The sequence below is a fragment of the Furipterus horrens genome, unplaced genomic scaffold, assembly GCF_987537825.1.
Source record: "Furipterus horrens unplaced genomic scaffold, mFurHor1.1.pri manual_scaffold_4, whole genome shotgun sequence".
NCBI classification, from domain to species: domain Eukaryota; kingdom Metazoa; phylum Chordata; class Mammalia; order Chiroptera; family Furipteridae; genus Furipterus; species Furipterus horrens.
The window spans coordinates 32,540,024-32,566,761 of NW_028327174.1; the positions used below are offsets into that span (position 1 = coordinate 32,540,024).

Sequence of the window (26,738 nt, forward strand, 5' to 3'; positions counted from 1 at the left end):
TAAAGACCTGATTTCCTCAACACTAATTGTTGGGTTTTACACCAAGGCACCACATGAAAGAACCCCCTTTCGCTTGGCAACAAAACCACGCTGGCCTTCCTGTCCTTAGTGTTAATAAATCTAGGTTTATTACCTGATCTAACTGCAATTTCAGTCTCTTCTGAAAATATACTCTTAATCAACCTGTCTGGAGTGTTCTGCGTCAAGAACTGGCAGGGTAATCTGTCAGAGGGGTCCTCTCCATTGCACTTCCCCATCCATCAATAAAAAGAAGAGTCAATATGCATGATAAAAACCCTTCACATTCCTGTTTTATTCCTCTCAAAGGAAAAATATCCTGTGCCCAGGAAGAATCCTTTCTTTTGTTAATAGCTCCCTTGCCCCATCCTCCTTCCTATAAAACCCTTCTCCTTTGTACAACTTCTGAGCGTCCTTCCAGTTGCCAGATGGGATGCTGCTTGATTCCAATTAGATCTTCAATTTTACTCCATTGAATTTTGGTTTTTAACATCAGGAACACACCAACTTTGTTTTTGATACTTCAACCATAAGGCTTAGCTTTTTGAAATAAATACATCTATTACAATTTTTTTTTCAGGGGAAATACCCATTTTCAAAATCTCAGTCTACTAAATAGATATGAGATCTTAAAAACCAATAAGTCTGCATTTTACTATCTGTCACAAAGTTATTTTAGTTATAAAAAATAGGTTTTGATTTTTTTTAATTTTAGAAAATGCTATTCATGTGGTTTTTTAGTTATACCAACTAGATACTTTTGAGCTCACTCCTGGATCATTACCACTGCTCAAAAATGTTTTTTTTCTAAGGCAATGGACATTTTTGGAGGCATTTGATAAGAATGTTACCTTGATCTGCCTAAGAGAGGAAGCTCTTTTGTGAATAATATTTATCAAAAATTTTTATAGCTAAGTCATTAACTTACAATCACTTTTCTTCAAACAGTACAGGACTATAGAAGAGTGAAATTGATAGACAATGTAAGAGCTTTATGTTAACTTTCCATTTTATACTTCTTTACCATTAAACTTACCAAGTTTAACGAATTACCAAATGACCTTATAATTATACCTCCTTTACTTTCTCTTCACAAATATTTCAACAGCAAAATGCAATAGATTTAAAAAAGGGAAGCAGATGGTCTCAATAACTCACACACAGGAAAGCAAATACTTAGGGATCTCGAGCAGCATTTATTCTATTGCTAAGACCTCGCACATCCTAACCAATCAATTCAGTGAAAAATAAAAAAAAAGACACCTGTGGTCAAAACAGTACAATGGAATGAGAGATTCAGTTTAGAAACTAGAAGTCACTACATATGTGAATTACCCACTGTGAATGAGGGCCCTACCACAGAACATTTTATCTGTACACTGATAAGTTTTAACATCCATTGAGTTTGTGAATTTGACCCTTTCCTCCACAAGAGAAGCCTTAGATTCCTATGTCAAGACTGAGGTTTCTTGTCAGATCTCTAGTGATTCCATGACATCTATCTATATGTGAGATTATGGTAAAAATGATAATTTTCTAAAAAACATACTTGTAGATACTTAGTAGCAACATAATCTCTTTCCTCCCCAGAGCCCTCAGAAGTCTCTGATACCACTGAGTGCGGGTGTGTGTGTGTGTGTGTGTGTGTGTGTGTGTGTGTGTGTGTGTGTGTGTGTGTGTGTATTAGATCCTCCAGATTACAGGATCAGGGCACACCTGTTTATCACGGAGTTAGGAACACAGGAAAAGGCTCTGTGCTGTTTCACAAAATAGTCTCTTGTGTAAGCTCCCCTGGAGACTATTTTCACGTTAGCCTGTTGATTCTGAAGACTTGTTTTTGTTTTTTTGTTTTTTTTGGCTTCCTGGTGTGAATTTTCTTTTATCCTCTCACCACACAGCAAGACAAAGCCTTGGAAACACAGACTTTAGATAAAGTTACACAATTTTTGCAAATAGAAACACCGATGCCAAAGAACTGGAACTGTTTAGTGCAGAGGGATGAAGAGAAACGCTGTGCCGAACAAAAGAACGTAAGCAGCACTCAAAGGTTAGGACGTAGTGACACACTGCGCCCACGGCGGCTCACTTCACTTGGCATCCAGAGGAAAAACACTCCCACCGGTTGCCAAAGCAACCTGGGTGGTCACAGTCTAGCTACTTCCCGACACGCCAACTTATTTTTTCTTTTCGTTCTTGTGCAGTTTTGATTTGAGTGTGTTTTGACCTTTTTTTTCCGGCCCAATTCAAAATAAATATTGTGGGAAGGGCTAAATATTCCGTAGGTAAAAGCATTTACCCAGAGAAAGGAAATAACTTGTGATTGTCTTTACTCTTACATACTAGAAAAGAAGTGAAAGTCATGTGGCAATTAAATCATAAACAAAACATGGATGGGGCTCAAGGATCCTCCCAAATTCAACAAAAGGTATTTTTACTCTGCTTCCCTTCTTTCCTTCTCCTTAAGATGATCTGTCCATAGAATTCAGTGGCATGGCTTTAGAACGTTAGAGTTGGGAATGAAGATAAAAATAGTCATAAAAAGCTATAATAAGTTTTCTCCTTATTTTCTTCCTCATGGTGATGAGTCCATGAATTATAGTTGCTGAAATCCACAGCTCTGTGTCAGAAAATCCGGCTTGCCTCTTCTGGTTTACGTCCAATGCCTCAACCCTCCCTGTACCATTTTAGTTGTGCTCTGGAAACTCCAAGAATATTTGCTATAAGCAAATACTTTTGTTAATTTACTGAGTAATATGGCAAAAGGGGCTGTGTTAATACTGTGAATAAGATCAATGCAGATTCATTGGGCCAAATAAAAGTTTTCATTACTTTTTTTTTTTAAATGACTTACAAGGCGACAATGTCCAACTGTGGGGTTCAGAAAGCAGTTCACACCCTGGTCTCCAAGGTCCTGTAGCTCAAAATTTATTTTCTGACACGATTCATTTATTTCAAACTGAAATTTGTCTCCAGTGATATGAACATGTCCCCAGGAACCGCAAAGTTGTAATGAGGTCATTTATACATGTACAATTGGGAGAAAGGTTCTTTCCTATTAGGAATCATCTACTTAATTATTCGGTACTGCTACTACGGCATATGTTCCTGGATTATAGCATTTATAATCCAACAGATATGTTAATATTCTAATATTCCAATTATTCTAGTCTATTGAAAACTCTCAATGTAGTCAGAAGAACATAAAGAGAGTGAATCTGACTGGTTTTAAGCTGTATCTCTAGGATTGTCTGGAGCGTTGTGTGTGTGTGCCCATGAGCATACCTACGTGAACTTACTGACACACAAATGCAATTGATGAAGAAGACAAGTGATATGCAGAGGACTTTGGACCTCGACTTTGTCAGCAGATATGCCAGAAACTTTGCAACAAATCAACAAGTTTCTTACCAAAGTTTACTTTTACTCATCAGAAATTGAAGAAAATCATTTCTTCTTTTTTTTTGGTACTGGCTCAGAAGAGAGTTTTGGTAATGAAACTAGATAGCAAGTCTTGAAGAGAGTATAATACAGAGAAAACAAAGACATAATAATAAAGGTACCAGACAGTAACAGAATGAATGACAGATTGTGAGCTTCTTGTTGAAATACCAATATTTTCTTTAGGTTTCTATCAGTGGAACTAGAATTATTTTATATTCAGGTAGGTCTGACTGCTTTCTCCTGTGGGGGTTGAAGTAGTGGGTTTTAAGTCAAACTAAATAACTCATTCTGAATCTGGCTGCCGTTCTAATTTTTCCTGACCTTCCCTTTCTTGGCAGTCTGAAGGCTCTAATATCTTTCATTCTGGCTATGAGAGCAGAACATATGGTTTGCTTGAAGATTCTTGTTAAACACTTGTCCATTAACCTGACAGTAGGAAGTGCTAAAGAGCAGAAACAGAACTCAAGTCAGACACTCACCTCAAGTCCAAAGCAAACACACTTGCCCCCTGAAAAACATACTGATCTCCAAGCATAGGAAAACCATATACAATGGTAGCTTCTAACATTTTTCCCTTATAAATTTGGGACCTTCTTTCATTAAGTTGTTTCATCATTAATTCTGTTATTCAGATATGATTATTTTTCTTAGAGAAAATAGATTTAAACAAATAAACAGATATTTTAAGAAAAGATTTAGGATCTGGCCAGGATCTAGAAATAATATTTTGGTTTTGTTATAAATCCTAAGGAACACTTTATCGGCTTTATGTTACATGTAGGTAATCCAAAAGACATTCCTCCACAGCTATCTGGAAGGAATTTCTTATCAACAACAAATGTTTCCATCAAAATTTGTGAAATAGAATTGTGTTATGTTCTGAATAGTTCCTACATAATGATTAATATAGTGGTAGAGAATCTCTGTAAACTAGAGAGAAATCATGACAACTAAATCTCATGGGGGATCCACGATTCCATATCAATCTGTATTCACCCATCAATAGCTAAGATTTTAACTTGGGCTCCTTCATTTCAATGTTACCAAATTCCCTTTACCATTTGCCTTCTCCGGTCTGTTGAATTTTAAGAGATAGCCTGCATATGATAGGGATGATGAACCCCCGGGCAGAAGTGAGATCCTTCCAAGAGTGCAGATAAACTTCCTTTTCCTTTTTACAAACTAATAGAGAATTGTTTTTTAAAAAGATTACAGACAACTCATCATTACCACCAAAGTAGCTTCCCTATACTACAGATACACAGACCAGTATCCAAACCAGTGTTGACTTGAGCAAAACAGGGGTTAGGGGCACCAACTCACTATAGAGTTGAAAGATATGTATGACTTTTGACTCCCCCCAAACTTCACTACTAACAGTCTACTGTTGACTGGAAGAAGCCTTACCAATAACATAAAGTCAATGAACACATATTTTGTATGTGTATTATATACTGTATACTTATAGTAAAGTAAGTTAAAGAAAAGAAATGCAATTTAAAAATCATAAGGAGAAGACAATACATTTACAGTATTTACTGAAAAAAATCCATGCATAGGGGACCCATGCAGTTCAAAGACATGTTGTTCAGGTGTCAACTGTACATTCCCTTCCCTTCTGAAACCCATGTCTCATCTATTTCCTACTCCACACTCTAGCTGGATGGCTTATGAGTCACTTGCCAGGGCAGGTACTGTTTCCATGCATCCATCCCTCCATCCCTTTAAAAGACATTTGTTGAGCACATTTGTTACTCAGTGAACTAGGGGATTTATATCACTATTTTAATCCTAATATCCCCATGAGGTACATATTCTTATTTCTATTTTATAGATGAGGAACTGGGACTCAAGTAAGTCTGTAAATGCCAATGTTTGTGCCCCTTTCTCCCACTTCATACGAGAGAAGGAGGCAATAGATGATTAGCAGCAGTTTTCTACATTTTGTGCTAACATGATCCTCCACTGACTTAAAACAAAAAAAGTCACCATCTCTTCCAGGCCTGTCAAGCTGAGTGAAGGAAATGAGTACATCTGTTCATTTGTCAAACTTGCTCTTTTGGAAAAAAAAATGAATGTTATACAAATATTTGTCATTCCATTAACTTATGTAATCTAGAGACTAATGAACACAGAATGAAATTTTGCTTTTGGGGCTATTTGTCTTACCATTAGCTAAAACATTGTGACAAATTTCATCTGCAATATAAACAAACCTGATTTATTTTTAAAGTCCAGAAAATGTGAAGCTAGTGCTGAATCTCAGTGGCAGACTAATTTTTACAACTGTCTCCCTCTTTGCATCAGGCCTCTTGACTCTGTTTGGTTTCCATTTCGAAATCATGAAATGAACGTACCGTTCTGACCTCTAGCCATCTGTTGGCAGCTGAGAGAAATAAGTAGGCAATGTTGTTTGTGTCTGTCAGCTCCAGCATACGTTGCTTAAATCTGGTCTCATGCCTGCAGAGAACAAAAATATTCTAATGTTAACCACATAACAGGAGAAATAATAGAAAACAGAAAAAAAGTCACACTTATTACTACACTATTTACTCAACCGAGTGACATACTAATGGGATGAAATGACTAGTGAATGACTCCTATTTCAAAATAAAGGCCGGCTGCTACTGCTCTGTGATAGTCTCAGTAAAGACTGTGTGGTCCAGTTTTTCCTTCATTTCTCAGACCCCTGCTATGAAGAGGACTCTCTCTAAGGACAAAGTCCCATGGATGATCACTTCATAAATTTCCACATAATTGTAGCCATGGAAAAAAGATATGGCCTATGTTGCAAGGGTCTTACACAAACCAGAATCAGTTGTACAAAAATGCAAAAAGATCCCTACCTACTTTTTATTGCATTTATTTTACTTTTCCAAACATCATGGTTTGAGTTGAGTGGAAGGTACTGGATAAGAACCAAGGAAGATGGGAATCTATGCATTTGTATCAAGCAAATATGTACTTCTACATTTCTCCTTTTGCCTGGTGTTTCAGGGAACCAAAAAAGCAAACTGGGATGACATGAAAAATAAAAGGAGTCTTGGAGATGGCTGACGTTCTTAGAAGAATTATGCAATTTCAATAAGATATTTATGCCTCAAAGTTCTAACTATTTGTAAGGATGGTCATTGAATGGAAAGAACCCTTACTCTGTGGTACTTATAGGGTTTAGATACTAACCTTTGATCAAATTAAGGTCATTCCTGGTGAACAACAGAATCAGACCAAATTCTGTGTAACTTGTGTTATAAAGGAAACTTCTAATAAAAATTGTAGCCATTTGAACATATAAGCTATCCTCACAGCAACATGAGCTAATGGTGATAAATCCTTTAAAAATTATTTTTCTTGAATAACAGAAACAATGGAAAGCTGGATAATATAATCAAAATAACTGGTCTGCTTCCTTCAGAAACATTTAGCAAGCACCAACTCTAAGTGACACATTTGAAGGCTGAAGGAAGTGCCAAATCAAAACGTGGTTTATTCACTCTCTGCCACCATGGCTGGTCTTACATAGACCTCCTGTCTACACATCATGTTTGCAAGGGATAGCTAAACTTCATCTGACAGTCTGCCCGTGGTTCCTGCTTGATAAAAGACTGCCTGCCCCAAGTCCCCCCAAATGTTCAAGTCAATTTGTAAAACTTTGTAATAAACCACTACTATGTCAAAGACTGAGTGATCTGGGTGGGGTGTTCACTTGGCCCATGAAACCATCCATACAGGCCAATATAAAGCAGATACTTGGTAACTGTCCAACTGACCTGATCATTCCAATATGCCAAACCAGATAAATCAGATAATTGAGTCTGACAGTAACATCTGATCTAAAATAACCGAAGGATTCTGCCATCTGAGCCAAATAATGACCTCACTTTGAGTGTATAGTCTTGACCCAAATGCCAGGCACAGAGGACCTGTGATGACAGCAACACAGCAGGACAGGACCCAGCAGTCCCAGGAACATGCCTACCCTTGTGATTACCCTTTTATAGATGAATAGAGTGAATACTTAAAAGATAGGATGGTTCATAGGATCAGAGGATTTACTGAGATAGTGAACATGAACTCTAAAGAAAGATATCCACATAAGGACCTTTTTTTTCATGTATTTGCAGAGATAGGCAGATTTTCATCCATTCATTCAGAAACGTTTAGCAAGCACCAACTCTAAGTGACACATCAGAATATGCATATGAACAAGACATGACTTTGGACTCCTGTCCTTGAGGAGCCCACTGTTTGTGAAGGAGGGTTTAAGGCAGTAACAAGCGAGGGTGGTACAGCAGAGAAGCTAGGTATAAGTGCCCAGTGTACAAAAGGCGACATGAGCATAGAAGAAGGGGATGATTTCCAGTGTCCAGAGGATTGGAAGGGCAGGGAATGGGGTGGAGGGTGGGAGAGGAGAAGAATTAAGCCAGGTTTCACAGAGGACTGGGAGGACAGTCTGAGTGTGGTTTAAGGGATGAGTTGGATTTTTCAGGTGAACAGGAGAACAAAGCAGTGGGAGCAGGGGGAGCAGCATGAGCAACGGCACGTAAACAAGAAAATTAAAAACTTTCAAGGGTTCGAGGCAGGGTCCTCCCCTAACAGGATTGCGGTGATGGACAAACTGGAGATGGGCCTGCGGGACCAAGGCCAGTGGACGACATTGGAGACAAACATCAAACATTTCATTCTGACAAAGTGTTTTGTCTGGGACTGTTCTCACTCCTCCGTGAGCTTTGGGATATTGTTTCAGATACGCTCTTAAAGAGTTTGTAAATGTAGTTGGCAACAGTCTGAAGCAGCAGTGAGAGGGGAGGGGTGGAAACGCAGTGAACATTCTTTCTGTGTGTTTCTATTTGGCAAGAAACCTTCTGTTTTCCTAATGGAAACTTTGACACACTCAGTCTGTATCTTTTCATCCACATCCAGCCCATCTTCTGAACATTCTTAGACCTTTATTCTGTCAGACAAAAAAATAATAGGAAAGGTCACTGAAATCTCAGTCTAATTTAACTGTGATACTTTCGTGGTAAAACTTCTTGAGGGAGTTGACGGCTGCATGTGAGTACACCACGGACTCTGAATGCAGGGGAGGAAAAGCAGTCTAATCAGTAAATACTAACTTTCCAAAAGAGCTGAAGACTCTGGGGACTCTGGGTAGCTTGAAAAAAATGGAAGAAATGGATGGAAAAGAATGTGCTTGATTCTTCGCCATATGTGCCGATCCTAAAGATTCTAGAATTGTATTCATGGTAATGGGACCATCCCCACATTTTAAAACTTCTTTTGGTTTAACAATGCTGATATTTGTGGTATTTAATTTTTACTTTAAAAATAAAAGAAGATCTAAATCTGAACAATTCTGGTGCAGGTACTTTTACATAAAAGCTGGGTCATCTTTTGTTTTTTGCAACCATAATTCAAGCCTTAAAGGTTAACAGGTATATTATGTTCTTCTAACAGCTACCTGGAATTTTCCTGATGTAAAATTAGGAACAGTCATGCTAAATTCTGCTCATGTATCTAGTGAAGGTAAATGAAAAATTTAAACATTGACTCTTGGTTCAGTTTCTCTTTCATTCTAAACTTTCTGGATGCATTACCTGATTCTAGTCCTCATCATTCTCAGAAAATATCTCACCTTGTTCTTCAGCAAGAAAACAGAGGCTTTTATATGCTGAACCCAGCAACTTCTTGCTGATCAACACCTAGCAAAAAGCTGATCCTAACAGCATGCCTGAATCTAGTCATGGCTTGCTCCCCGCCACCATGTGATTCTACCCCGTTTCTTTGTGGTTTTTATCTGGGTTGGTAATAAAAGGTCACATCTTTGTAGTCTTTATAGATCCACAGTAAGAGCAGTACTTAGCACGTGTTCGACACTCAAAAAAATTAACTCAAAAGGGATTGTTTGATGAAAAATGTAATCTTTATTTAAAATGGTGTACTCATGAGTACATTTGGTCATTGCTGGCTACTATTAGAATATAAATTTAGTTTAATATCCACATTCAATGTCAATAAATAGTTTTTCTACCACCAATAGAAGTCATTGCACATTCTGATGGGAATATACAAAGCCAAAGAAAATATGAATGCTTCATGATGAAACCAATGTAGATTTATATGGGGATTTATGTATATATAATATATGTGTGTGTGTGTGTGTGTGTGTGTGTGTGTATAGTATTTCTTAGTTTAGAAAAATCCCTGAAATCAATACACATTTGCATTTAGGGTTGCAGAAAGATATAATAATTTTAGATGTAAATTTTTAGATTAAATAAGATATTCAGTGATGCCAGTTTCTTTTCTGATTTACTTAAAGAGGGAAAACAGAAGCAGGTTTTTTATTTTTATTTTGAGGGTTAAGTATTACTCTTGATCAAAAGTTTGGGTTATTACTCTGTTTACCAACATTAAAAAAAACTAAGTCCTAACATAACTAACATAATAATATTTCTTTTATTATTATTAATAAATTTATTTTAACTTATTTGTTGGGTGCTTCTTTGCTTATCACTCATCTGTGGTTTACATGCATTATATCAGTTATCTCAATGACCCTAAGAAATGAAATTGATTTCACATTTCACAAATGAGAAGACTGAGGCTAGGGAATTTAAAAGCTTGATCTAAATCACACAGCTAATATCTTTCCAATGAGGTGCTTCATTCTTTCTTAATTCTTGTTAAAATGGCAGATAATTAAACTCTAACTTTGATCATTTACTGCCTCATTTTCTTCTAATTTAAGACATGGTCATGCCCACAGTGGACATCCAAAAAATGGTAGCAGTTATAAGTTATTTGTAGATAAATATTTCTGATGATGTAATTGCCTAATTAACAAAGTGAAAACACATTTACTCACCTAAATGCCCGAATGGTGGTGAGACCTTCAGCTGTTTCTGAGAAGTGGCAAAGCAGAGGGAGCTGGGTACTATCGTCAAGTTCCTGGAGGTCCCTAGAACAGAGAGAAGTGCAAAAATAAACTTCACGTGCCTTCAGGCTCAAAGACCACCATGTTTATTCTAAAGTAAGGTTATTATTTATCATTAAAGCTATTTCTCTCTTGCACTCAATTAACAAAAATTTAACAGCTTACAGTCTAAAAAGGAAGAGAAAGATGGTTATATAATTAATATGGGTCCAAGCTGAATGTAATACGTTGTACAAAAATATCAGCTTTGTAGGACAGCTGAAGTAACTCCTATGGGGACACAAAGGAATGATCAATTAAGTCATAGGTAATATTTTTTTCAGGAAGCAGCATTTAGGCTAAACCTTAAGCATAAGGAGGGCCTCCACCAAATAGACAAGGAGTAGAGTATTCCAGCTAAGGGAACAAAAAAGTAAGCACAGAAAACTGAAAAAACTTGGCAAGTTCAATCAGTTCAATCTGGCTGGTGCCCAGAATCCTTTGGGGATGTTGTAGTGGGAAAGGGCTTCATAAAAAATGAGCAAGACTAGATTGTAGAGGATCCTGGGTAGGTCAGAAAAATCACTGACATCTAGAAATAAAATGATCAGAGCTGTGCTTGAGCAACAGAGCTTGGGAGACAGTGTAAAGAGTGGAATAGAATGAGTGAGTCCAGTAGTCTACATAAAAGATGTTTCTGAAGTTATGAATTAGTCTGATCATTGTTAAATTTAAAATAGGTGAGGACTGTAAGTCAGCCTTCTAAAAGCAGCCTTCTAAACTGCTACAATCAATTAGTTGTAGCAAGATGAATAAGACAGAAGAGCCAAATATGGCCTGGCTGTTGCTTAGCAGACTTGGAAAATGACAGTGCAATTTACCAGGGTGAAGGACCCAGAATAATTTTATTTAAAAAGGATAACAAGTTGGCTTTGGACACAATGAGATTTAATCCCTGCTTTCTTGGAACTTTTACGAATAAAAGTTTTATATATATCCACACATATGTATACATGCATACACCTATATATCCTTATCTATATGGATATATGTGGCATTAATATGGTGGGCAAATGACTGAATTTAACCCTTTTCATAAGGATGAACATTCATGACAATTTTTCTTTAAACTAAATAAGTTAGCATTTCTACATGATAGGCTGAGTTATACCACGTTTCAAAACATTCCTCCTTTTTTTTTTTTTTTTTTTTTAGTTGCTTTTTCTGCACTTACTTCTCCAGCTCTTTGTAATGGAGGGAATTAGAGTAGCAGCATTGACATTCACAAGCCAGCGTCAACTGAACTGATTACACTGTTAGACAACCTTCAACAATCAATATATGCCATTTCTGGGCTGTCTGTTTAGTCGCACAAATAAATGCAACATCTTTTTTGAGTTTCTGAAATGGATTTGCTCACTTCAGAAACTGCAGATGAGGGGAGGGGAAGAAAGAGGGGAGGATAATGCACATAAAGGAATGTAAATAGTCTGCTATTTTTAAACATAAAACCAAGTGGCTATTTGTAATTTTGACACAAGCAACAGGTGGCCACTACACTGAGGTTAGTGGTGAAGGAAAAAAAATTAGGAAGGAGGAACATTTGTTTATAGGACTGCATTTTGTGAGTAAAGGTGGAAGTACAATTTAATCTTGTAATGTTGGAAGGAAGAAACAGAGTTAACTACACATTAGATCTTTGATTTTAGACTACTCAGAAGTTGTGACATTTCCTGCAGTACGTCCCCCATTCGATTTCTCCTTGGTTTTCACAAAATCATCTGTTAATGCTGCCTGAGCTTTCCAACAGGGATGAGTCCTGCAGAGCTCAATGCCTAGAAGGGGCTTTTTAATCTGAGAGACTTAAAATCATGTGGTCATATTTGCTAGCTTTCAGAGAATTTCAAATAAAAATGGTTTACAAGCCATCATCAATGTTAATATTTAAAAGTTATCATCCTTTCTGTTTTTTAGTAACTACCAATGCTAACAAATTATTCCCACTTATAATGAACAATCTTCACAATTCAAATTAATGAACTAGATCTTTGTCTAGGCTTTACAGTCAATTTGTATAGCTAAGGGATGAAAATAGTCCCAATTAAGTATGCAATTGAAGTAAGTCATGACTGTTCATTTAGTGGTGAAAGGCAGAAATGAAAGAACTAAACGTTTTTGCCCCTCCATCACGGCAGCATAAGCCATAACACTAGGAAAAATGAAAGCGTGATTTTGATGATTAGCTTCTCTCATTTGCCTGAATTTGCTATAAGAAAAGGGTATGAGCCTGGGGATGAAAAAACATTCTAGCTTTAATACAGATCCCTAACATTTCAGGGCCCTAATTCACAGCCTTGAGGGAGAAACTACATTTTTTAAATTAGGAAATGTATGATATTTTCAGAAGTTCCCAACTTTATTCTTGCCCTTTCTTGTTACCTTCCCTGATTTTTCTTACACTTCCCTGCCTTGAGTCCTATTAAACATTTGTAGTTAACTGAATAAACTTAATGCCTTTCTTCCTATTCCAGCATTTAATATGTTTTATCTTCCCAAAATACTGTTTCATAACAGGTCCTTGTCATGTTGATCTCTTCATCTGCCCCATGGCTCAGATAATTATTTGCAACACTGTCAATGCTTAATAAGTGCTTGTTGAAATAATGTGATTATTGCAATGATACAACATTTACTGTACTGTTTATAGTAGGGCTTCAAAGTTAAACTGGAAATTTCAAAACAACTGGTACTATATTTCATTTAACTATTCAACATCTCAGCAACTAACAAATCTTATATTAACAGAATAATTTAATCCATGGCTATCTTTTATTTATTTGGCTGGATGTTCAAGGGCATGTTTAATGATCCAATCTGCACATTTCCAGTCTCCTAAAGTTACAGCAGTCAAGGTTATCTACTTTCATAGTTATCAGTCTGTTTTCTCTCTGATCTTTTTTTTTTTCGTACTGTATTTTTTTTTACATAATGCATCTTAAGCATTTAAAAATATTATACCTTTTTCCTGTACTTGGGAATATAATAACATTAAATCACTTATCCTTTGAGCCTATATTGGATTTCGTAGGTTTTTTTTGCCAATGTCATGTTCAGTAAAAGGACCATGGGATAAAAAATTTGGCAGTCTGTGAACCACTCAGTAGGTAAATCCACGTGTTAATATATTTACATCCTGGGCTATATAAGGTTGGACAACCAGTTACAGAAACAATTATAGTAGATCTCCCATGTCAGGATAGGTTGCATCATGCTAAAAACAGGTGGTATTTCCAAATCTCATACCTTATATTGAAAAACACTACAGCAAATATGGACCACAGTAAATCAAATTTATAGGCTTTTGAAGATGAACAGAATAATGTTTTACTTACTTAGAGGCCACTCGGAAGTACTTCTGGATAAAATAAAAGGCAACTCCCAGAGGCACAATAGCAGCCAGGAACACACGGGTAGCATAAGAAATCATGCCGATAGCAGACAGGCAGAGCAGTGTTGAGCGAGTGAGAGATTCTAAAGTTGGAGGGATGTGCTATTATGAAGGTAGTTTGAAAGGAAAATATTTTAGCTCAATACACGCTAGTTACAATGAAAGATAATATTTATTTTATATTAATGTGATCTACAGTTAATTACAAAAGTATATAAACATTTTTATTGTAAGCAATTTTTTGCTCCAACTGTACTCACTTCCCACAGTTTAGTATATTTAGCCATTTATCTACCTATCTACTTATCATGGATCAGTTATTACTTACCTGTCTATTTATCTGGAGGGCTATAATAGCACTATACTATAAACCTTATTTGTCCATGTGCTTGTTTCTTTCCGCTGAACAAGAGAGACTATAAGTCTTCCCGGGCCACTATATACAAATCAATTTTTTAATGGCTGCATAGTATTAAAAATGTATTTAGCTATTCCTCTACTGTAAGACATTTAAATTAATTTTCTGTAATTGCTTGCTCATATCTTTTACATGTTTTTGATTAGCTTATCTTCCTTATTGATTTTTAGATGCTCTTTATATACTCTAAATGTTTATTCTTTTTCTTTTTATATGTTGCCAGTTTTTCTCCCAGTTAATCTATTGTATTTTAAATTTGGCTTTGATGCTTTTAGCTCAATAGAAGTTTAAAATTTAATATAGTCATTTCTGTTCATCTTTTCCCTTATTGTTTCTGAATTTTGAGTCTTATTTTTAAAAACTTTGCCACTCCCAAATTCTAAAATTACATTTACTCTTACATTTTATTTTTTAATTTTATGTTTTTATATGGCCATCTTTATTCCATATGTATTTGCTTTATATTTTATAGCTAGCTAGTTGTTCCAGAATTATTATTGAAAAAATAATCCTTTTCTTATTGATTCAAAGTACACATTTATCCTATCTTAAATCTCTATATATGCTGGTGTTCTTGAATTCTCCATTTTGTTTTTTTGATAACTATTTTCTGTGATCACCAGAGTGTTTAAATTCAATAGCGTTTTGGAGTTATCTGATAAGAAAATTCTCTCTGTCTATACAGATTTTTATGATTTCCAGGATTTTAAAAATCTCTTTTTTTGTATTAGTTTTATTTTTATCTTGACAATTTCTGTTGTTTTATAAATGGAATTTGTTTTTCACTTAATTTTTTAATTAATGTAGGAAAAGATTACTTTTTTTATATGTATTATGCTGACACTCTGTTGAACTTCCAAATTGGTTCAATCACTTTGAACTCTCAAGGTGGCAATCATTTCATCTTCCAAACAAGGATTGTTTTTTTTCTAATAGATATTTCTTACTAAGTCTTTTAGGTACAATGTGACCTTACAGCATCGTTGTGAAAACACCAAAATTTTTCAGCATACTTTTCAGTCAGCTGCATGTAGTAAGCATTCTTTTTCCAAACTGAGTAATTTAGGTGTTCCTAAAGGCTACTCTATAAAATCAGAAAAGGCAAGGGCTAATTTGATGGATTCTTTTCTCAGTCATCCTAAAGGGTCTGTTCTCAGAGTTAGCTAAGTTCAGAGTTTGAGGTCTTTAATTTCAGGACAAACTTTTAGAGATCTAAGGATCTAAAACTAAGCTGGATATCTTTGGAATATTATTAAAATATCTCACCACCTATAGCTTCTCTCATTCAAGAGCCTATGTAATAAAAATAAAGGACATTTAAGACAGCTTGACATTCCATTCTTTACTTCTGGGAGACACTTTGTATCAACTGAACTTTTAAGAATTTTATTGTGAATGGAGATACAACTTTGATCAAAATCATTCCTTTCTATAATTAAAATTTAAACATTGTGTGTTCTTTGCTATTTCTATTTATTTCATGCTGATTCTCTAAGTGTTCTCTTCTACATGCATAAATTATTTTGAATTAAGGTTTTCCTTAAAGATTTTATTCAATAAATTATTTATCCATATAATATTGGTATGAACATAAATTCGCTTTCATTTAAGTTTTAGAAATCCTATATTGATAAAAGGAATCATGGTTTATCTCAAAATGTTATTTAGCTTACACTAAGAAATTTATTCTTGAACTTGGAAGTAACTCAAGCACTCACCTGATCGATGATATTTGTATCAGCTGAAAAGCGATTGAGAATCAGTCCCAGGGGCGTGGTATCAAAGAATCTAGGCAACAAACACATTGAAATGTATGATAATATTAAACTATTTGGAACCTGAAGACTGTGAATAGACATCTTGGAGTCATGAAAATGAGAAAGTCCCTTTTCACTTGTTAAAGGACTGAATAAATTATTTTAAATTCCACATTTCACTTACATTTAAAAATGCATGTAGATTTTATATGTGGGAGTAAAAATAATTACTTTTTACCTTATTGGTCCAAGAATAATCTTATTGAGGAGATTGTGATGAAGATTTTTGGCAGCTGTGAGACCCATCCATTCCACAGTGAGTGATGTAACAAGGCAGAGGAAAATACCTGCTCCACAGAGTATGCCAAATCCAGCCACATAGTAGGTCTAAGAAGCAACCAACACACACACACACACACACACAAACACATGAAATTATCAGTTGTTTTTTCTTACTAGAACACCAAATATCAAAGTCAGACAATATTGTCAACTTCATTATCTTGCATCAATTTAGACAGTTGAAGGAGTGCAATTGTTGAGAGTCAGAGCGATATCCCCACCAAAATCCTGAGCCCAAGTTCCCCCTTGCTTCCTTCACTCTTTTTCAAGGTTTGCCTAAGGGCAGATGAAGCATGGAGTCTGTTTTTAGGTTTGAAATGTCCTTAGATTTTTATACTGTAGTGCTCATTCTTTTTATCCCTAATTTCAGAATAAACAGCTAATTCACTAGTATAGGTAGTTAAAATCAAATACCAACAGAGCAATAACAGAAGCCCTGTGTGCATGTTTCACACACACACACACACACATGTACACATCATGTGTACATAATTCCCTTGAATCCAAATCCAAACATTATCTGTAAATATTTCTTATGATAAACTTGAAAAATAAAAGTGATGATAATAGATCTCACTTTGTTTGGCAGGTCCTGTTCTAATTAACTTGTTGAATCACTACAAAAGCTTTATGACATTTGGGCTATCAGTATCTAACTAGAGTAAAAGGTATCATTGTCACTCTCACCCTTTCCTTGATGATTGAAGAACAGAACCTACTGTACCTGATCAGCTTTGCCAGTATTGTTTATACTATACACTGATGTCCACGTAGCCAGCCAGTAGTCTATAGCTACAATGACTGAATGCTTCAAAAGCTTAGAGAAAATCATCAGGAAGAGCAAGAAGAATCCTCCAGAAGTGAGGTAGCGCCAACAGGTTTTCCATGGCATTTTAGTCCTGAGCCTCATTACCGTGGACATGTTGTCATCTTCATCTTCCTCCTCTTCTTCCTCTGCATAGAAAACACTTGTTGAAGTTTCAGGCAGGCAGCAGGTAGACAGAATTCCTATTATCCCACAAAAAAGCATATGACAATCTCCCTCAAATTTATTGAAATAGAAGTATTAGTCTTGGAAAATTTAAATACTTTTAGCAGAGAAAATATCATTTTTAAAAAATCAGTGAAATGAATAAACGCATGAGTGAAAAAGTAAATATAAAATCCATGTCTGGATGAGATAATTTGCTGATATACTACACATCAAGTTTACTGGAAGTATAGACTAAAAATTTACTAAGTTATTGAAGGGATTGTGTTGCCAATAAAACCACATACCTGGCCTGCAAATATTTATAAGGAATTCTTTGAACTCTAAATTTCTGAATTTGGAAAACTGTACCAGGAATAAACAGGGTCTGAAATGTGTCTATGGTCCATTTTAGATGTGGTCATGGCAGAGCAAGGCAGAGAGAAACTACCTGAAGGGGAAAACCAGAACCCACAGAGGATTATGGGCAGGGTGTTCCTCTCAGATGTTTAAACCATCTGGAAACTCCAACATGACTATCTTTAGAACATACTACATTATGAGAACAGAGAATCTGGGTATTTCCTGACCAGCAAAATTTGATCATTTGCATGGCTCCATGACTGTTGTGTATTTCCCTTCCTCTCCTTTTCCAAAGGCACATTTCATTGCAGTTATCCTGTATGTATGCCTCCTCTGAACATTGAACAGGTTGTGAGGTGGAAGGACTGATAACTTGGTTTTCGTTTATAGGTTGTCAGACCACAGAGATCTAAATATGGATACAGGGGGAAGACTGAGCATCATCACGGATGCTAATATTTGAGCTGGATGGTATAAATAATCAGGTCTTGAAAAATCTCTCTCTTAAGGGTGGGCTCAATGCATGAGAAAGACAAGATGCAAAAGTCATAGGATGAAAGAGGCAGACACTTGCAAACTGCCAGGTGTCTCCCCAATATTCATTTTCTGTTTCCATAGTAACTGAAACTTCAACTTGCTTGTGACCGTCCCACTAAAGGCAACATCCCTTCACTTCCCCTGTACATAATCTGTCCCTATGATAAATTGGCCAATGTAAGTAGTAGAAACATGTGCAATTACTTTCCTTCGTCCTTTCCTGGTAGTTTGAACAGACATACTGATAGGACCAGAACCAGCAACCTAATAGGTAATATGTACGAGTACCATACTGAGCTCTTTCCTATATATTACCTCATTTTGCCCTGTCAGAAAAGTGTTTTTATCTTACTTTATACTTGAGAAAATGGATGAATAGACTACGTCCAGGGCAGAGTCAGCATCTCAAGTGGTATACTCACCACAGGAACACTGGAGAGAGTAGCTGGACAGGACTCCACTTTTAGAGTGCATTAGAAATAATTGGGTTAGAATTCTAGAGGCTGAGGTCACCAAACAGTCTTTAAAAACATTTAAGATCAAACAAACTGAAGTAAAAATCTATCTATTCATTCAGTCAGTCACTCAATAAGTATTTGTTGAAATACTGAATAGTTATCATCTGAAACATAAAGGCAGCCCATCTTGGTTTTCTTTGGCTCAAAATAACTTGTGACAATGTCACCTTAAGCAAAAACTGTATAGAGAAAATGAAGTCCAGTGCATGTAGTCTATGGGCCTAAGAGTGATTTATCTTACAAACTTCTTGGCAATAAATGCCAATGCAATGTAATTATTTCATCTTATTCCTCAAATTTCCAGTAAATCTTTTTTCCACACTATTCCTTATTAGGTCCAGAAAATTGAAACATAACACATGGCTCCTAATTCTCATTCTTCATTGCTATATTGTCACGAAAACTGCATGAGGAAACCCATGATTCAATATAAATATTTTAGAACAGTATTACCTCCATAGTCCCCATTTATTGTTTACTTCTGAAAGACTGACATTTATTAATAACTTCATTCAGTCATGATATTAGACTTTTCTAATTTTTATGAACAGGGTTCAGATTTATTTACAAACTGCTGCCTTTCCATTTCAGCTTCCTCTCACACACAGCACAAATATACTAAGACACACCATGGGAAATCCTTTAAGATGCCTGTTGATTGATTACACACAACTTTCCTTCACTCTTGCTCTTTGCATTTTCACTATTATGTACTTAATTTAGCTCTTTCCCCCTTGTAAAGTGACTTATTCCTCAGTGGCACACTCATGTATCAGTTGCCAAGGTACAACCCTCATGTCCTATTACCTACTTGAGTATTCCAGATGTAAGAAAACAAAAGTCTACCTTCATCTTCATCCTCCATTTGAGCTTTGGCCTCTCTCGAATACATGGCTCTTCGGAGAGTTTTCCGCTCTAAGGTTGTTTGGTCAGCTTCCATATCCTGCAGTGAACATCGTGCTATATCACTCAAGGAGCTCACAGCCACAGGAAGGTTTTGACTTCTTAGTCAATAACCCACACACACCAATCGTCAGTTTCCTTACCAGCCTGGGCTCTCTACTCTCCCTAGAGATCCATGAATCCTGTCATAGGAGCAGTTGTGGGACAACGCCTGAGGACTGTAGGAAGGGCTGCAGAGCTAAGAAGCACAGAGCACGAAAAATCCAGAAAAGCAGTAACAGGGTGATGCAGCTGACCCCAAGGGCAGGGGACACCTCCCCCAGCCCTAAAGCTGAGGTCTACCACTGACACTTGCTTTATTTTTACATTACCTTCAGATAACCCCTATAATTTCTCTAACTAAAAATTTATTTATGTTGATAAATACCTTCTTTCAAAATACATGTTGTTCTAGATTGGTTAAAGCACTATCTGTCATTCACTGTTATTATGAACTATTAAATCAGAATGAGTTTCTTTAGCATCTCACTAAGATAGCTGCACAAGAGATAGGGACTTCAATAAGATTGAAGGCACTTTGGTAATTTTGAAGAAAATGGGAAATGAGGGTACTTAGGTGCCCAATATTTTAGGAGAAAGCCTGAAGAGGGGAGGTATATGCAGAAAGAGAAGGGGGAAAGTACCAAAAACAAACTGTGAAATTTGTAAGGGTTCCTCCAGACTTGTCCAAGAAAGGAAGAACATTTCGTTTTCTCTGCTCCTCTGCTTCCCCCACCCCTGCCTCCTGACTTCAGAACAGGAGTAGCATTGTGTTGCATTGTGGATTAAACCAGCTTCTGCAGGACATTCTGGGAAACTAACCATATCCTCCGGTTTCTGTGGGGAAATGCACTCTTGAGTTCCAAACAACTGACCCACAAACTTTTGAAATCTAGGTAATTTGAAGGTTTCCTGTACATGCCGATACAAAAAAAATCACAGTTTATTACATCAATAAACCAATAAACCTTTGATGTGATCAGTCTCTAGATAGTGATTTTGGTTTGGGTTTATTTATTCACTTAGCCTCAGATGACATGTGTGATTTAGGAGACTTGCTATTCTAGGATGGTTCTATTGCTTCCAGATTCTTGGTTCAAAACGAATAAAAGTGAAAGTGTCTCATGAACAGTATTTTTTTCAGAGACAACTTAACATCAGCTTTTAATTTTGTCTAATGATATGAAAACCAACACTTGTACATGAGGTTAGATAAAACACAGAATTAAAAAGAACCTAATCCTTTGGGGTTAGTATAATGAAATAAGATGAACATGCCCTTGAAAAGTAGATGATTTTGGTCTTGTTCAACCTCCACACTGTGTGAGCAAAAGATTTAGCATATCATAGACATTTTTAAACATCTGTAAAATCAAGTTCCTTATGAGTAGATGCTCATATTAGGCTCACGGCAGGTTAAATATTTTAAATAGTGTTGATATTTGGATCAGATAAATATGAATTTAGTGTCATTTATCCAATAAATATTTATTGAATGCCTACTATGGGTCAGGTCAAAGTGAGAGCTAGGAGAAGGGGAGGAAACACCAAACGATGCTAGTTTATTTAGCTTAATGACATTATGAAGATAATGTTTGATGCTATCCAAGCTAAAAGTTTTAATAATATTTAAATCAGCTAAAAAAATGAGTTTCTTCTCCTTCTTGTAGTTTTCACTGCTATTCTTTTAACGTGTTTTTTTTCTGTGTACCCTTAACTCTTAAACTGATGGTTCTGTGTAAAGTCCTGAGACAGGATGTTTTTTGGTCCTTTGCGTTCACCTTCCTTCTTGGCCTGCTTGGTCTGTTCTGGCTGTGGGCCAGCCTTCCTCAGCCTTGGCACTATTGCCTTTCAGGGCCAGGAAACTCTCTTTGGTGGGGGCTGCCCCATGCATTGTAGAAGTTTAGCACCTTGTATCTTCTACCCACTGGATGCCAGTAGCACCTTCCCCTGAGTTGTGGCAACCAAAAACATGTGTAGATGTTGCAAATGTCTCCTAGAAGGCAAAAGTGGCCCTGGTCAAGAGCCAATGCTCTAGGGAAACACCCTGCCACATAAGGAATTAACAAAGAATCTATTTTGACAAACACTTCCCCAAGGTGTTCTAGCAGTCTTGTCCCCACAGTGTGACTCTCCCTGGCCTTCCCTAGGTGGCGGTACCCTCCCTCCATTCCCAGGTGAGGATTCTGGGCAGGTGCATGGTTCATTCTGGTTTCTACTCGCCACGCATCCACCTCACACCTGGATTCACTCTGTCCACACCTTAACTTTCTCAATATCTGCCCCAGCAGTTAGAACCCTGTAATGTGTCTTTAATTATAGAGCTATGCTATTTCAAGTGATCACTTCATTTCTAAATATAACTTAATGGACTTTCTTCCTGGCTTGCTTAACAGTATTACTATAAAATCAAGCCAATAGCTAGTTAGCATTCTCTCTCTCTCTCTGTCTCTCCCCAAATCTTCCTTTCAAAGTAAACCATAAATGGTCCCACTCCTTAACCTGACATCATATTCTTTTCTCCCTGGCATCTGAAAAAATATCATTTGGAGTCATCCCTAGTAAGTGCATAATCAAGCTACTCACAGTATAATTTCTAGGTGGGCACTTTCCAATTGTACCTTATTATTATTTTTTAGACAAATGTCTTATTTTCAATGGTTCCATGATTTGTCTTATTCTACTTAAGAATTTTTACATATATCATTTCTTCCTTATGTAGTTAGCTTTTGATATTTTTGGCATATTCACAGAAGACAGAGCAATCCAAGGATCTCTCTGACTTTTTATCTTCCCCTCTCTATTGAACATAGATCCTTTTATGCCCTTATAAATTAAAACATTTTAATTTCCTGATATTCTCAGGAATTTGTTGATATAAAAATTTCATTTTATAATGCTCATTTCTGGCATGGGGTACCAAATTCTGGAGACTTCTTAGTCACAACTCAAGAGATGACAATTCAAAATTTACTAATTCAAGTTACAATTTCATTCTCAATCACAGTTCTTTTTTATGCACTCAGTCTGATTTCCCATGTTATATTTACATCATACATGACATTATATATAATTACACTGGATACGGACCTGGATTTAAGTTCAACTAGTACTGTACAATTTGGGGCAAGTTACTTGGCCTCCCTGAGCTTGTTAGGTGTCTTTTGTTTTCTTTTTTGCTTATTTTTCTCTCACTCATTTTTTTCCCCTGATTTCTGGGATTTTATGGTAATTAAATGATATCCTGTAAAAGGGGCTTTGTGAACTTTAAAAGCTAAGCAAATGTAACATTTGTTATTTCTTTCTCATCACCTTCCTTCATTCCCAATCCTATTCAATACATGCTTTATAATTTCATCCACAGCTGATAGATCTTCCTTTTTTTCTAAATTACCTTAGATTTTGTTTTGCCCATGACCAATCACTTGTAGGTGGTGAAAATATTCTCATATTACAGATGAGAAAAATAAGAAATACATCATAAGAATGAGGATATATGAAATAAGTATATGCTTCAGCAAGTAATGTTTAAGTTTTAATCACATGTATAATTGCAATATGGTTCAAATTCAAGTAAAAAAATCTAAAAACCTGACAGTACTTCATCCAAAAGATAACATTCGAATTTTATAGTTTCAAGGTAGCCCTTTTGTTAATGACATGTAAATATACCATTACTTTGGGTATCAGATGAGGATCATTATCAAATGTTAAACATTAAAATACTTCTTTAAAATATTTTTAGTAATTATACAGTATATTTCTGACTCTTCTGAACTGAACTCCAAACTCTTCTAAACTATGAGCAGTTACCTTTTCTAATTCTTGATCTTGCCGGTTCATAAGTGTTTTCCAGTGTTCATAAAGCTCAACATCTTTGGTCTGAATGTCCTTCAAAGTCCCTTCTCTCAGTACACTTCCATCTTTCATGGCTATGATCTAAGAAAAGCACATGTTAGCAGAACTGTGATGAAAAGCCTTCAGCGGCCAAATGAATTATCTTTATCTCAGAAAGCACTTCTTAATGTCCCTATTTATGAAAAGGACTATAACATAGAAATTAATGAAACTTCTTTTAAACTCTCACCCAGTCAGCATGTGTTAGATACTGTAATTTGTGAGTCACGAGGACGAGTGTCCTCTTGTCATCTTGGAGAAACTTCAAAATTCCTTCCTGCATTAAGTGATCACTCAAGTGAATGTCCAGGGCAGAGAACGGATCATCCTACAACCAGTAAAGAGAGAGAAGGTAAAAGTTTTCTATACCTTTTATGTAATTATTTTCTCTAGAAAGCAGAAATACAAATAACAAAGGACAAATTATCCCTCAAATCTAATTTATAAAAACAGACATCATATATCAATAACTTTAAATAGTCAGAAATGTTACATTATAAAACGAAGCTTTTATTTTCTTTAACCTTAAAAAATTTTAAAGTAAACAACTATATTAAAAGTGGTTTGAATTTTATATATAGAATCTTCAAATTCAAAACTCAGCATTTTTGACAGCCTTTAGCAACAGACTAAACAAAGAACACGCCATATTTTTGGCTCCATAAGACACACCTTTTTCCCCCAAAAGTGGGGGGAAATGTCTGTGCACCTTATGGAGCAGATATTGCATCACAGCTCATGATGTGTATTACCTGACTTGGGGTTCCCAGAAAACTAGAAGAATACTTGAACCTTAAACTCTCTCTTCATTTGTTAATGACAGTGATGATGGTTCTTAATATCGCTGTTGACTGTTGTTCACTTTAAATGGTTGAAATATTATTCTGTTATATTTTATTAAATATTTTAGTACACCATTTGGTTCAGAATTTTTTTTCTGGTTTTCCTCCTCTAAAGCTAGGTGCATCTTATGGTCAGGTGTGTCTTATAGTGTGAAAAATATGGTAATTGGAGTAGTTGAATTTTAGATGATAAAAACAGGCCTAGGCTCTGGACCAAGATGGTTACACAGGAGGCTCCTGAATTTCCCTCCTCCCATGGATGCACCACATATGCAGCTACACACAGAGCAACCCAGAAACTAGTTGCATTAGGCAACTGAGAAAATACCCACATCTAAATGGGTAGGAATAGCTGAGATTCACTCTTACCATAAACCCCACCCTGACACTGCACCATACAGCTGAGAGAGAACCCCCAACTCCCAGCTTCTCCTGAGGAGGGAAGGGCTGGAACCACACATCTAGTGCCATGAATTCTATGGCTGCCACCTGAGGGACAGATCCCAGATCACCTAGGTCTGATAGCCAATGTGGCTTTCATTTATGATCACAAAGGGCTATAGGAGACCAAGAAGCAGCTGTTGACGGGCACATGAGAATCTGCCATGGCTATCTCTTCAGGGCTCAGCACAGAGGGAGCAGGAAAAAGCACCAAGCTCCCAGTCTTCCCCTGGAGGAATATTGACTGCATACTTGATAAGTGTACCTGAAGATCCAGCTTCTAATTAGTATGAACGTAAGTGCTGACATGGACCCCTTTGTAGAGCCTTAAAGAGCTACTGGGCACTTCCTCTGCCTTCTATCTCCAGTTCACTCCAACAATAAAGCAGAGTTGCCAGTATCTCCCTAGAGAGAGCTCCTTCACCCATCTGGTGCCCCAGCTTTTATGGCTGTCACCCAAGAGACAGCCCCAATCACCTAGTTCTGATAGCTAACAGGACTTGCATTCACAAATCTCACAGCAAACAAAGAAGCAGTTTTTAAACAGTGCAGGAGCACCCCACCCCCCACCACACCTGACTATACAACCTGGCTCAGCACAGACAGAGCACCCCAAAATGCCCATCTCCCTCAAAGGGATTTTGATTGAATATTTTCCCAGCCACTTGCTACCTAAGGGTCCAGTTTCTATCAGCTTGCATCTAGGTGCCTGAGCAACCACAAAGGTCTGAGGGACCACCAGGAGCTCTGGTGGGAGAGGTGGTTGTTTTCCACAATGAGCAGAAACTAACACAGAGTCAAGGGGAATGAAGAGACAAGGGAATGTTTCAATAAGATAAATCTCCATGAATCAATCTTCTTAGTGAAATAAAAATAAGTGATTTATGTGATACAGAGTTCAAAATAATGGTCAGAATTTCAACAAAGAAAACAAAATTTTAAAAAGTACCAAACAGAAATTATAGAGCAGAAGAATACCATATAACAAAACCAAAAAACAGTCAGTAAAGGATTTCAAAAGCTGACAGTATCAAGAGGAAGAAACAATTTCTATAAAATTCTGACTTTAAATGTTGCAAGATAGTAAGACATAATGAAAATTTCGTTAACTCTAAATTAAGAGACCCAAATTTTAGTCATGATTCTGCCACTCACTGACACTGAGTAAACTTTCAAATTCAGTCACTTGTATCCACACTTGTAAAATGTGGGTAATGTTGATACCTATCAGAGAGCATGTAAGATTGTTGCAAAGATCAAATAAGATGTAGAAGTCCTATAAAGTGTTTTAAAAGTGTTATTTTATCATTAGTTTCTTATTTTTAGAAAATATGTGGTGGAATAATACTAATCCCTTTAAAGCATCACGGTGAGAGTTTAGTGACTTCCAGGAATCTCTTAATAAGGAAGAATGTGGTGGTTAATGACACAGGCAATGGAATCCGGCCACCGGGGTTTGAATCCTTGCTTTACTATTACTCTCTGTGTGACCTTGGATCAATTATTCCCCAAAGCCTCAATATGCTCTGTAAATAGCAGCAGGAGTAATAATGATAATAACAACAACAACAACAATGCCAAACCTAACAGGGTTATTATGATAATTAAATGAGCTAATGTGTATTAAGTGTTCAGAATTATGCCTAGGTCATAGAAAGCCCTCAGTGATGATCACTTTCTTTTATTTTTTTTCACTTTCATTTTTATGCCATGGCTTCATTATGAGGCATTTTGGTGGTAGAGTACTCCCTCACTTATTGCAGGTATTACATTCCAGACCCTCTGTGAAGTAGGAACCTTACATTTATTCTACACTCTTAAACCTACATAACTTTAACAACATACGTATACGGTACAGCAAAATCACACGATATAGTGAAAAATCCAT

General features: G+C 36.4%; 1 protein-coding gene across 1 annotated transcript in view; it reads right to left on the reverse strand.

The window, feature by feature from the left end:
- Positions 1–26,738, reverse strand: part of ABCC9 (ATP binding cassette subfamily C member 9) — a 114,657-nt gene that overhangs the window by 16,687 nt on the left and 71,232 nt on the right. The window contains exons 23-31 of the mRNA XM_090272907.1: positions 23,758–23,895; positions 23,484–23,609; positions 19,575–19,671; positions 17,065–17,294; positions 16,237–16,385; positions 15,960–16,029; positions 13,768–13,925; positions 10,328–10,420; positions 5,817–5,919 (exon numbers count right to left, since the gene is read on the reverse strand). Of these exons, the coding sequence (XP_090129033.1) occupies positions 5,817–5,919; positions 10,328–10,420; positions 13,768–13,925; positions 15,960–16,029; positions 16,237–16,385; positions 17,065–17,294; positions 19,575–19,671; positions 23,484–23,609; positions 23,758–23,895 (1,164 nt within the window). The remainder of the gene's footprint in view (positions 1–5,816; positions 5,920–10,327; positions 10,421–13,767; positions 13,926–15,959; positions 16,030–16,236; positions 16,386–17,064; positions 17,295–19,574; positions 19,672–23,483; positions 23,610–23,757; positions 23,896–26,738) is intronic.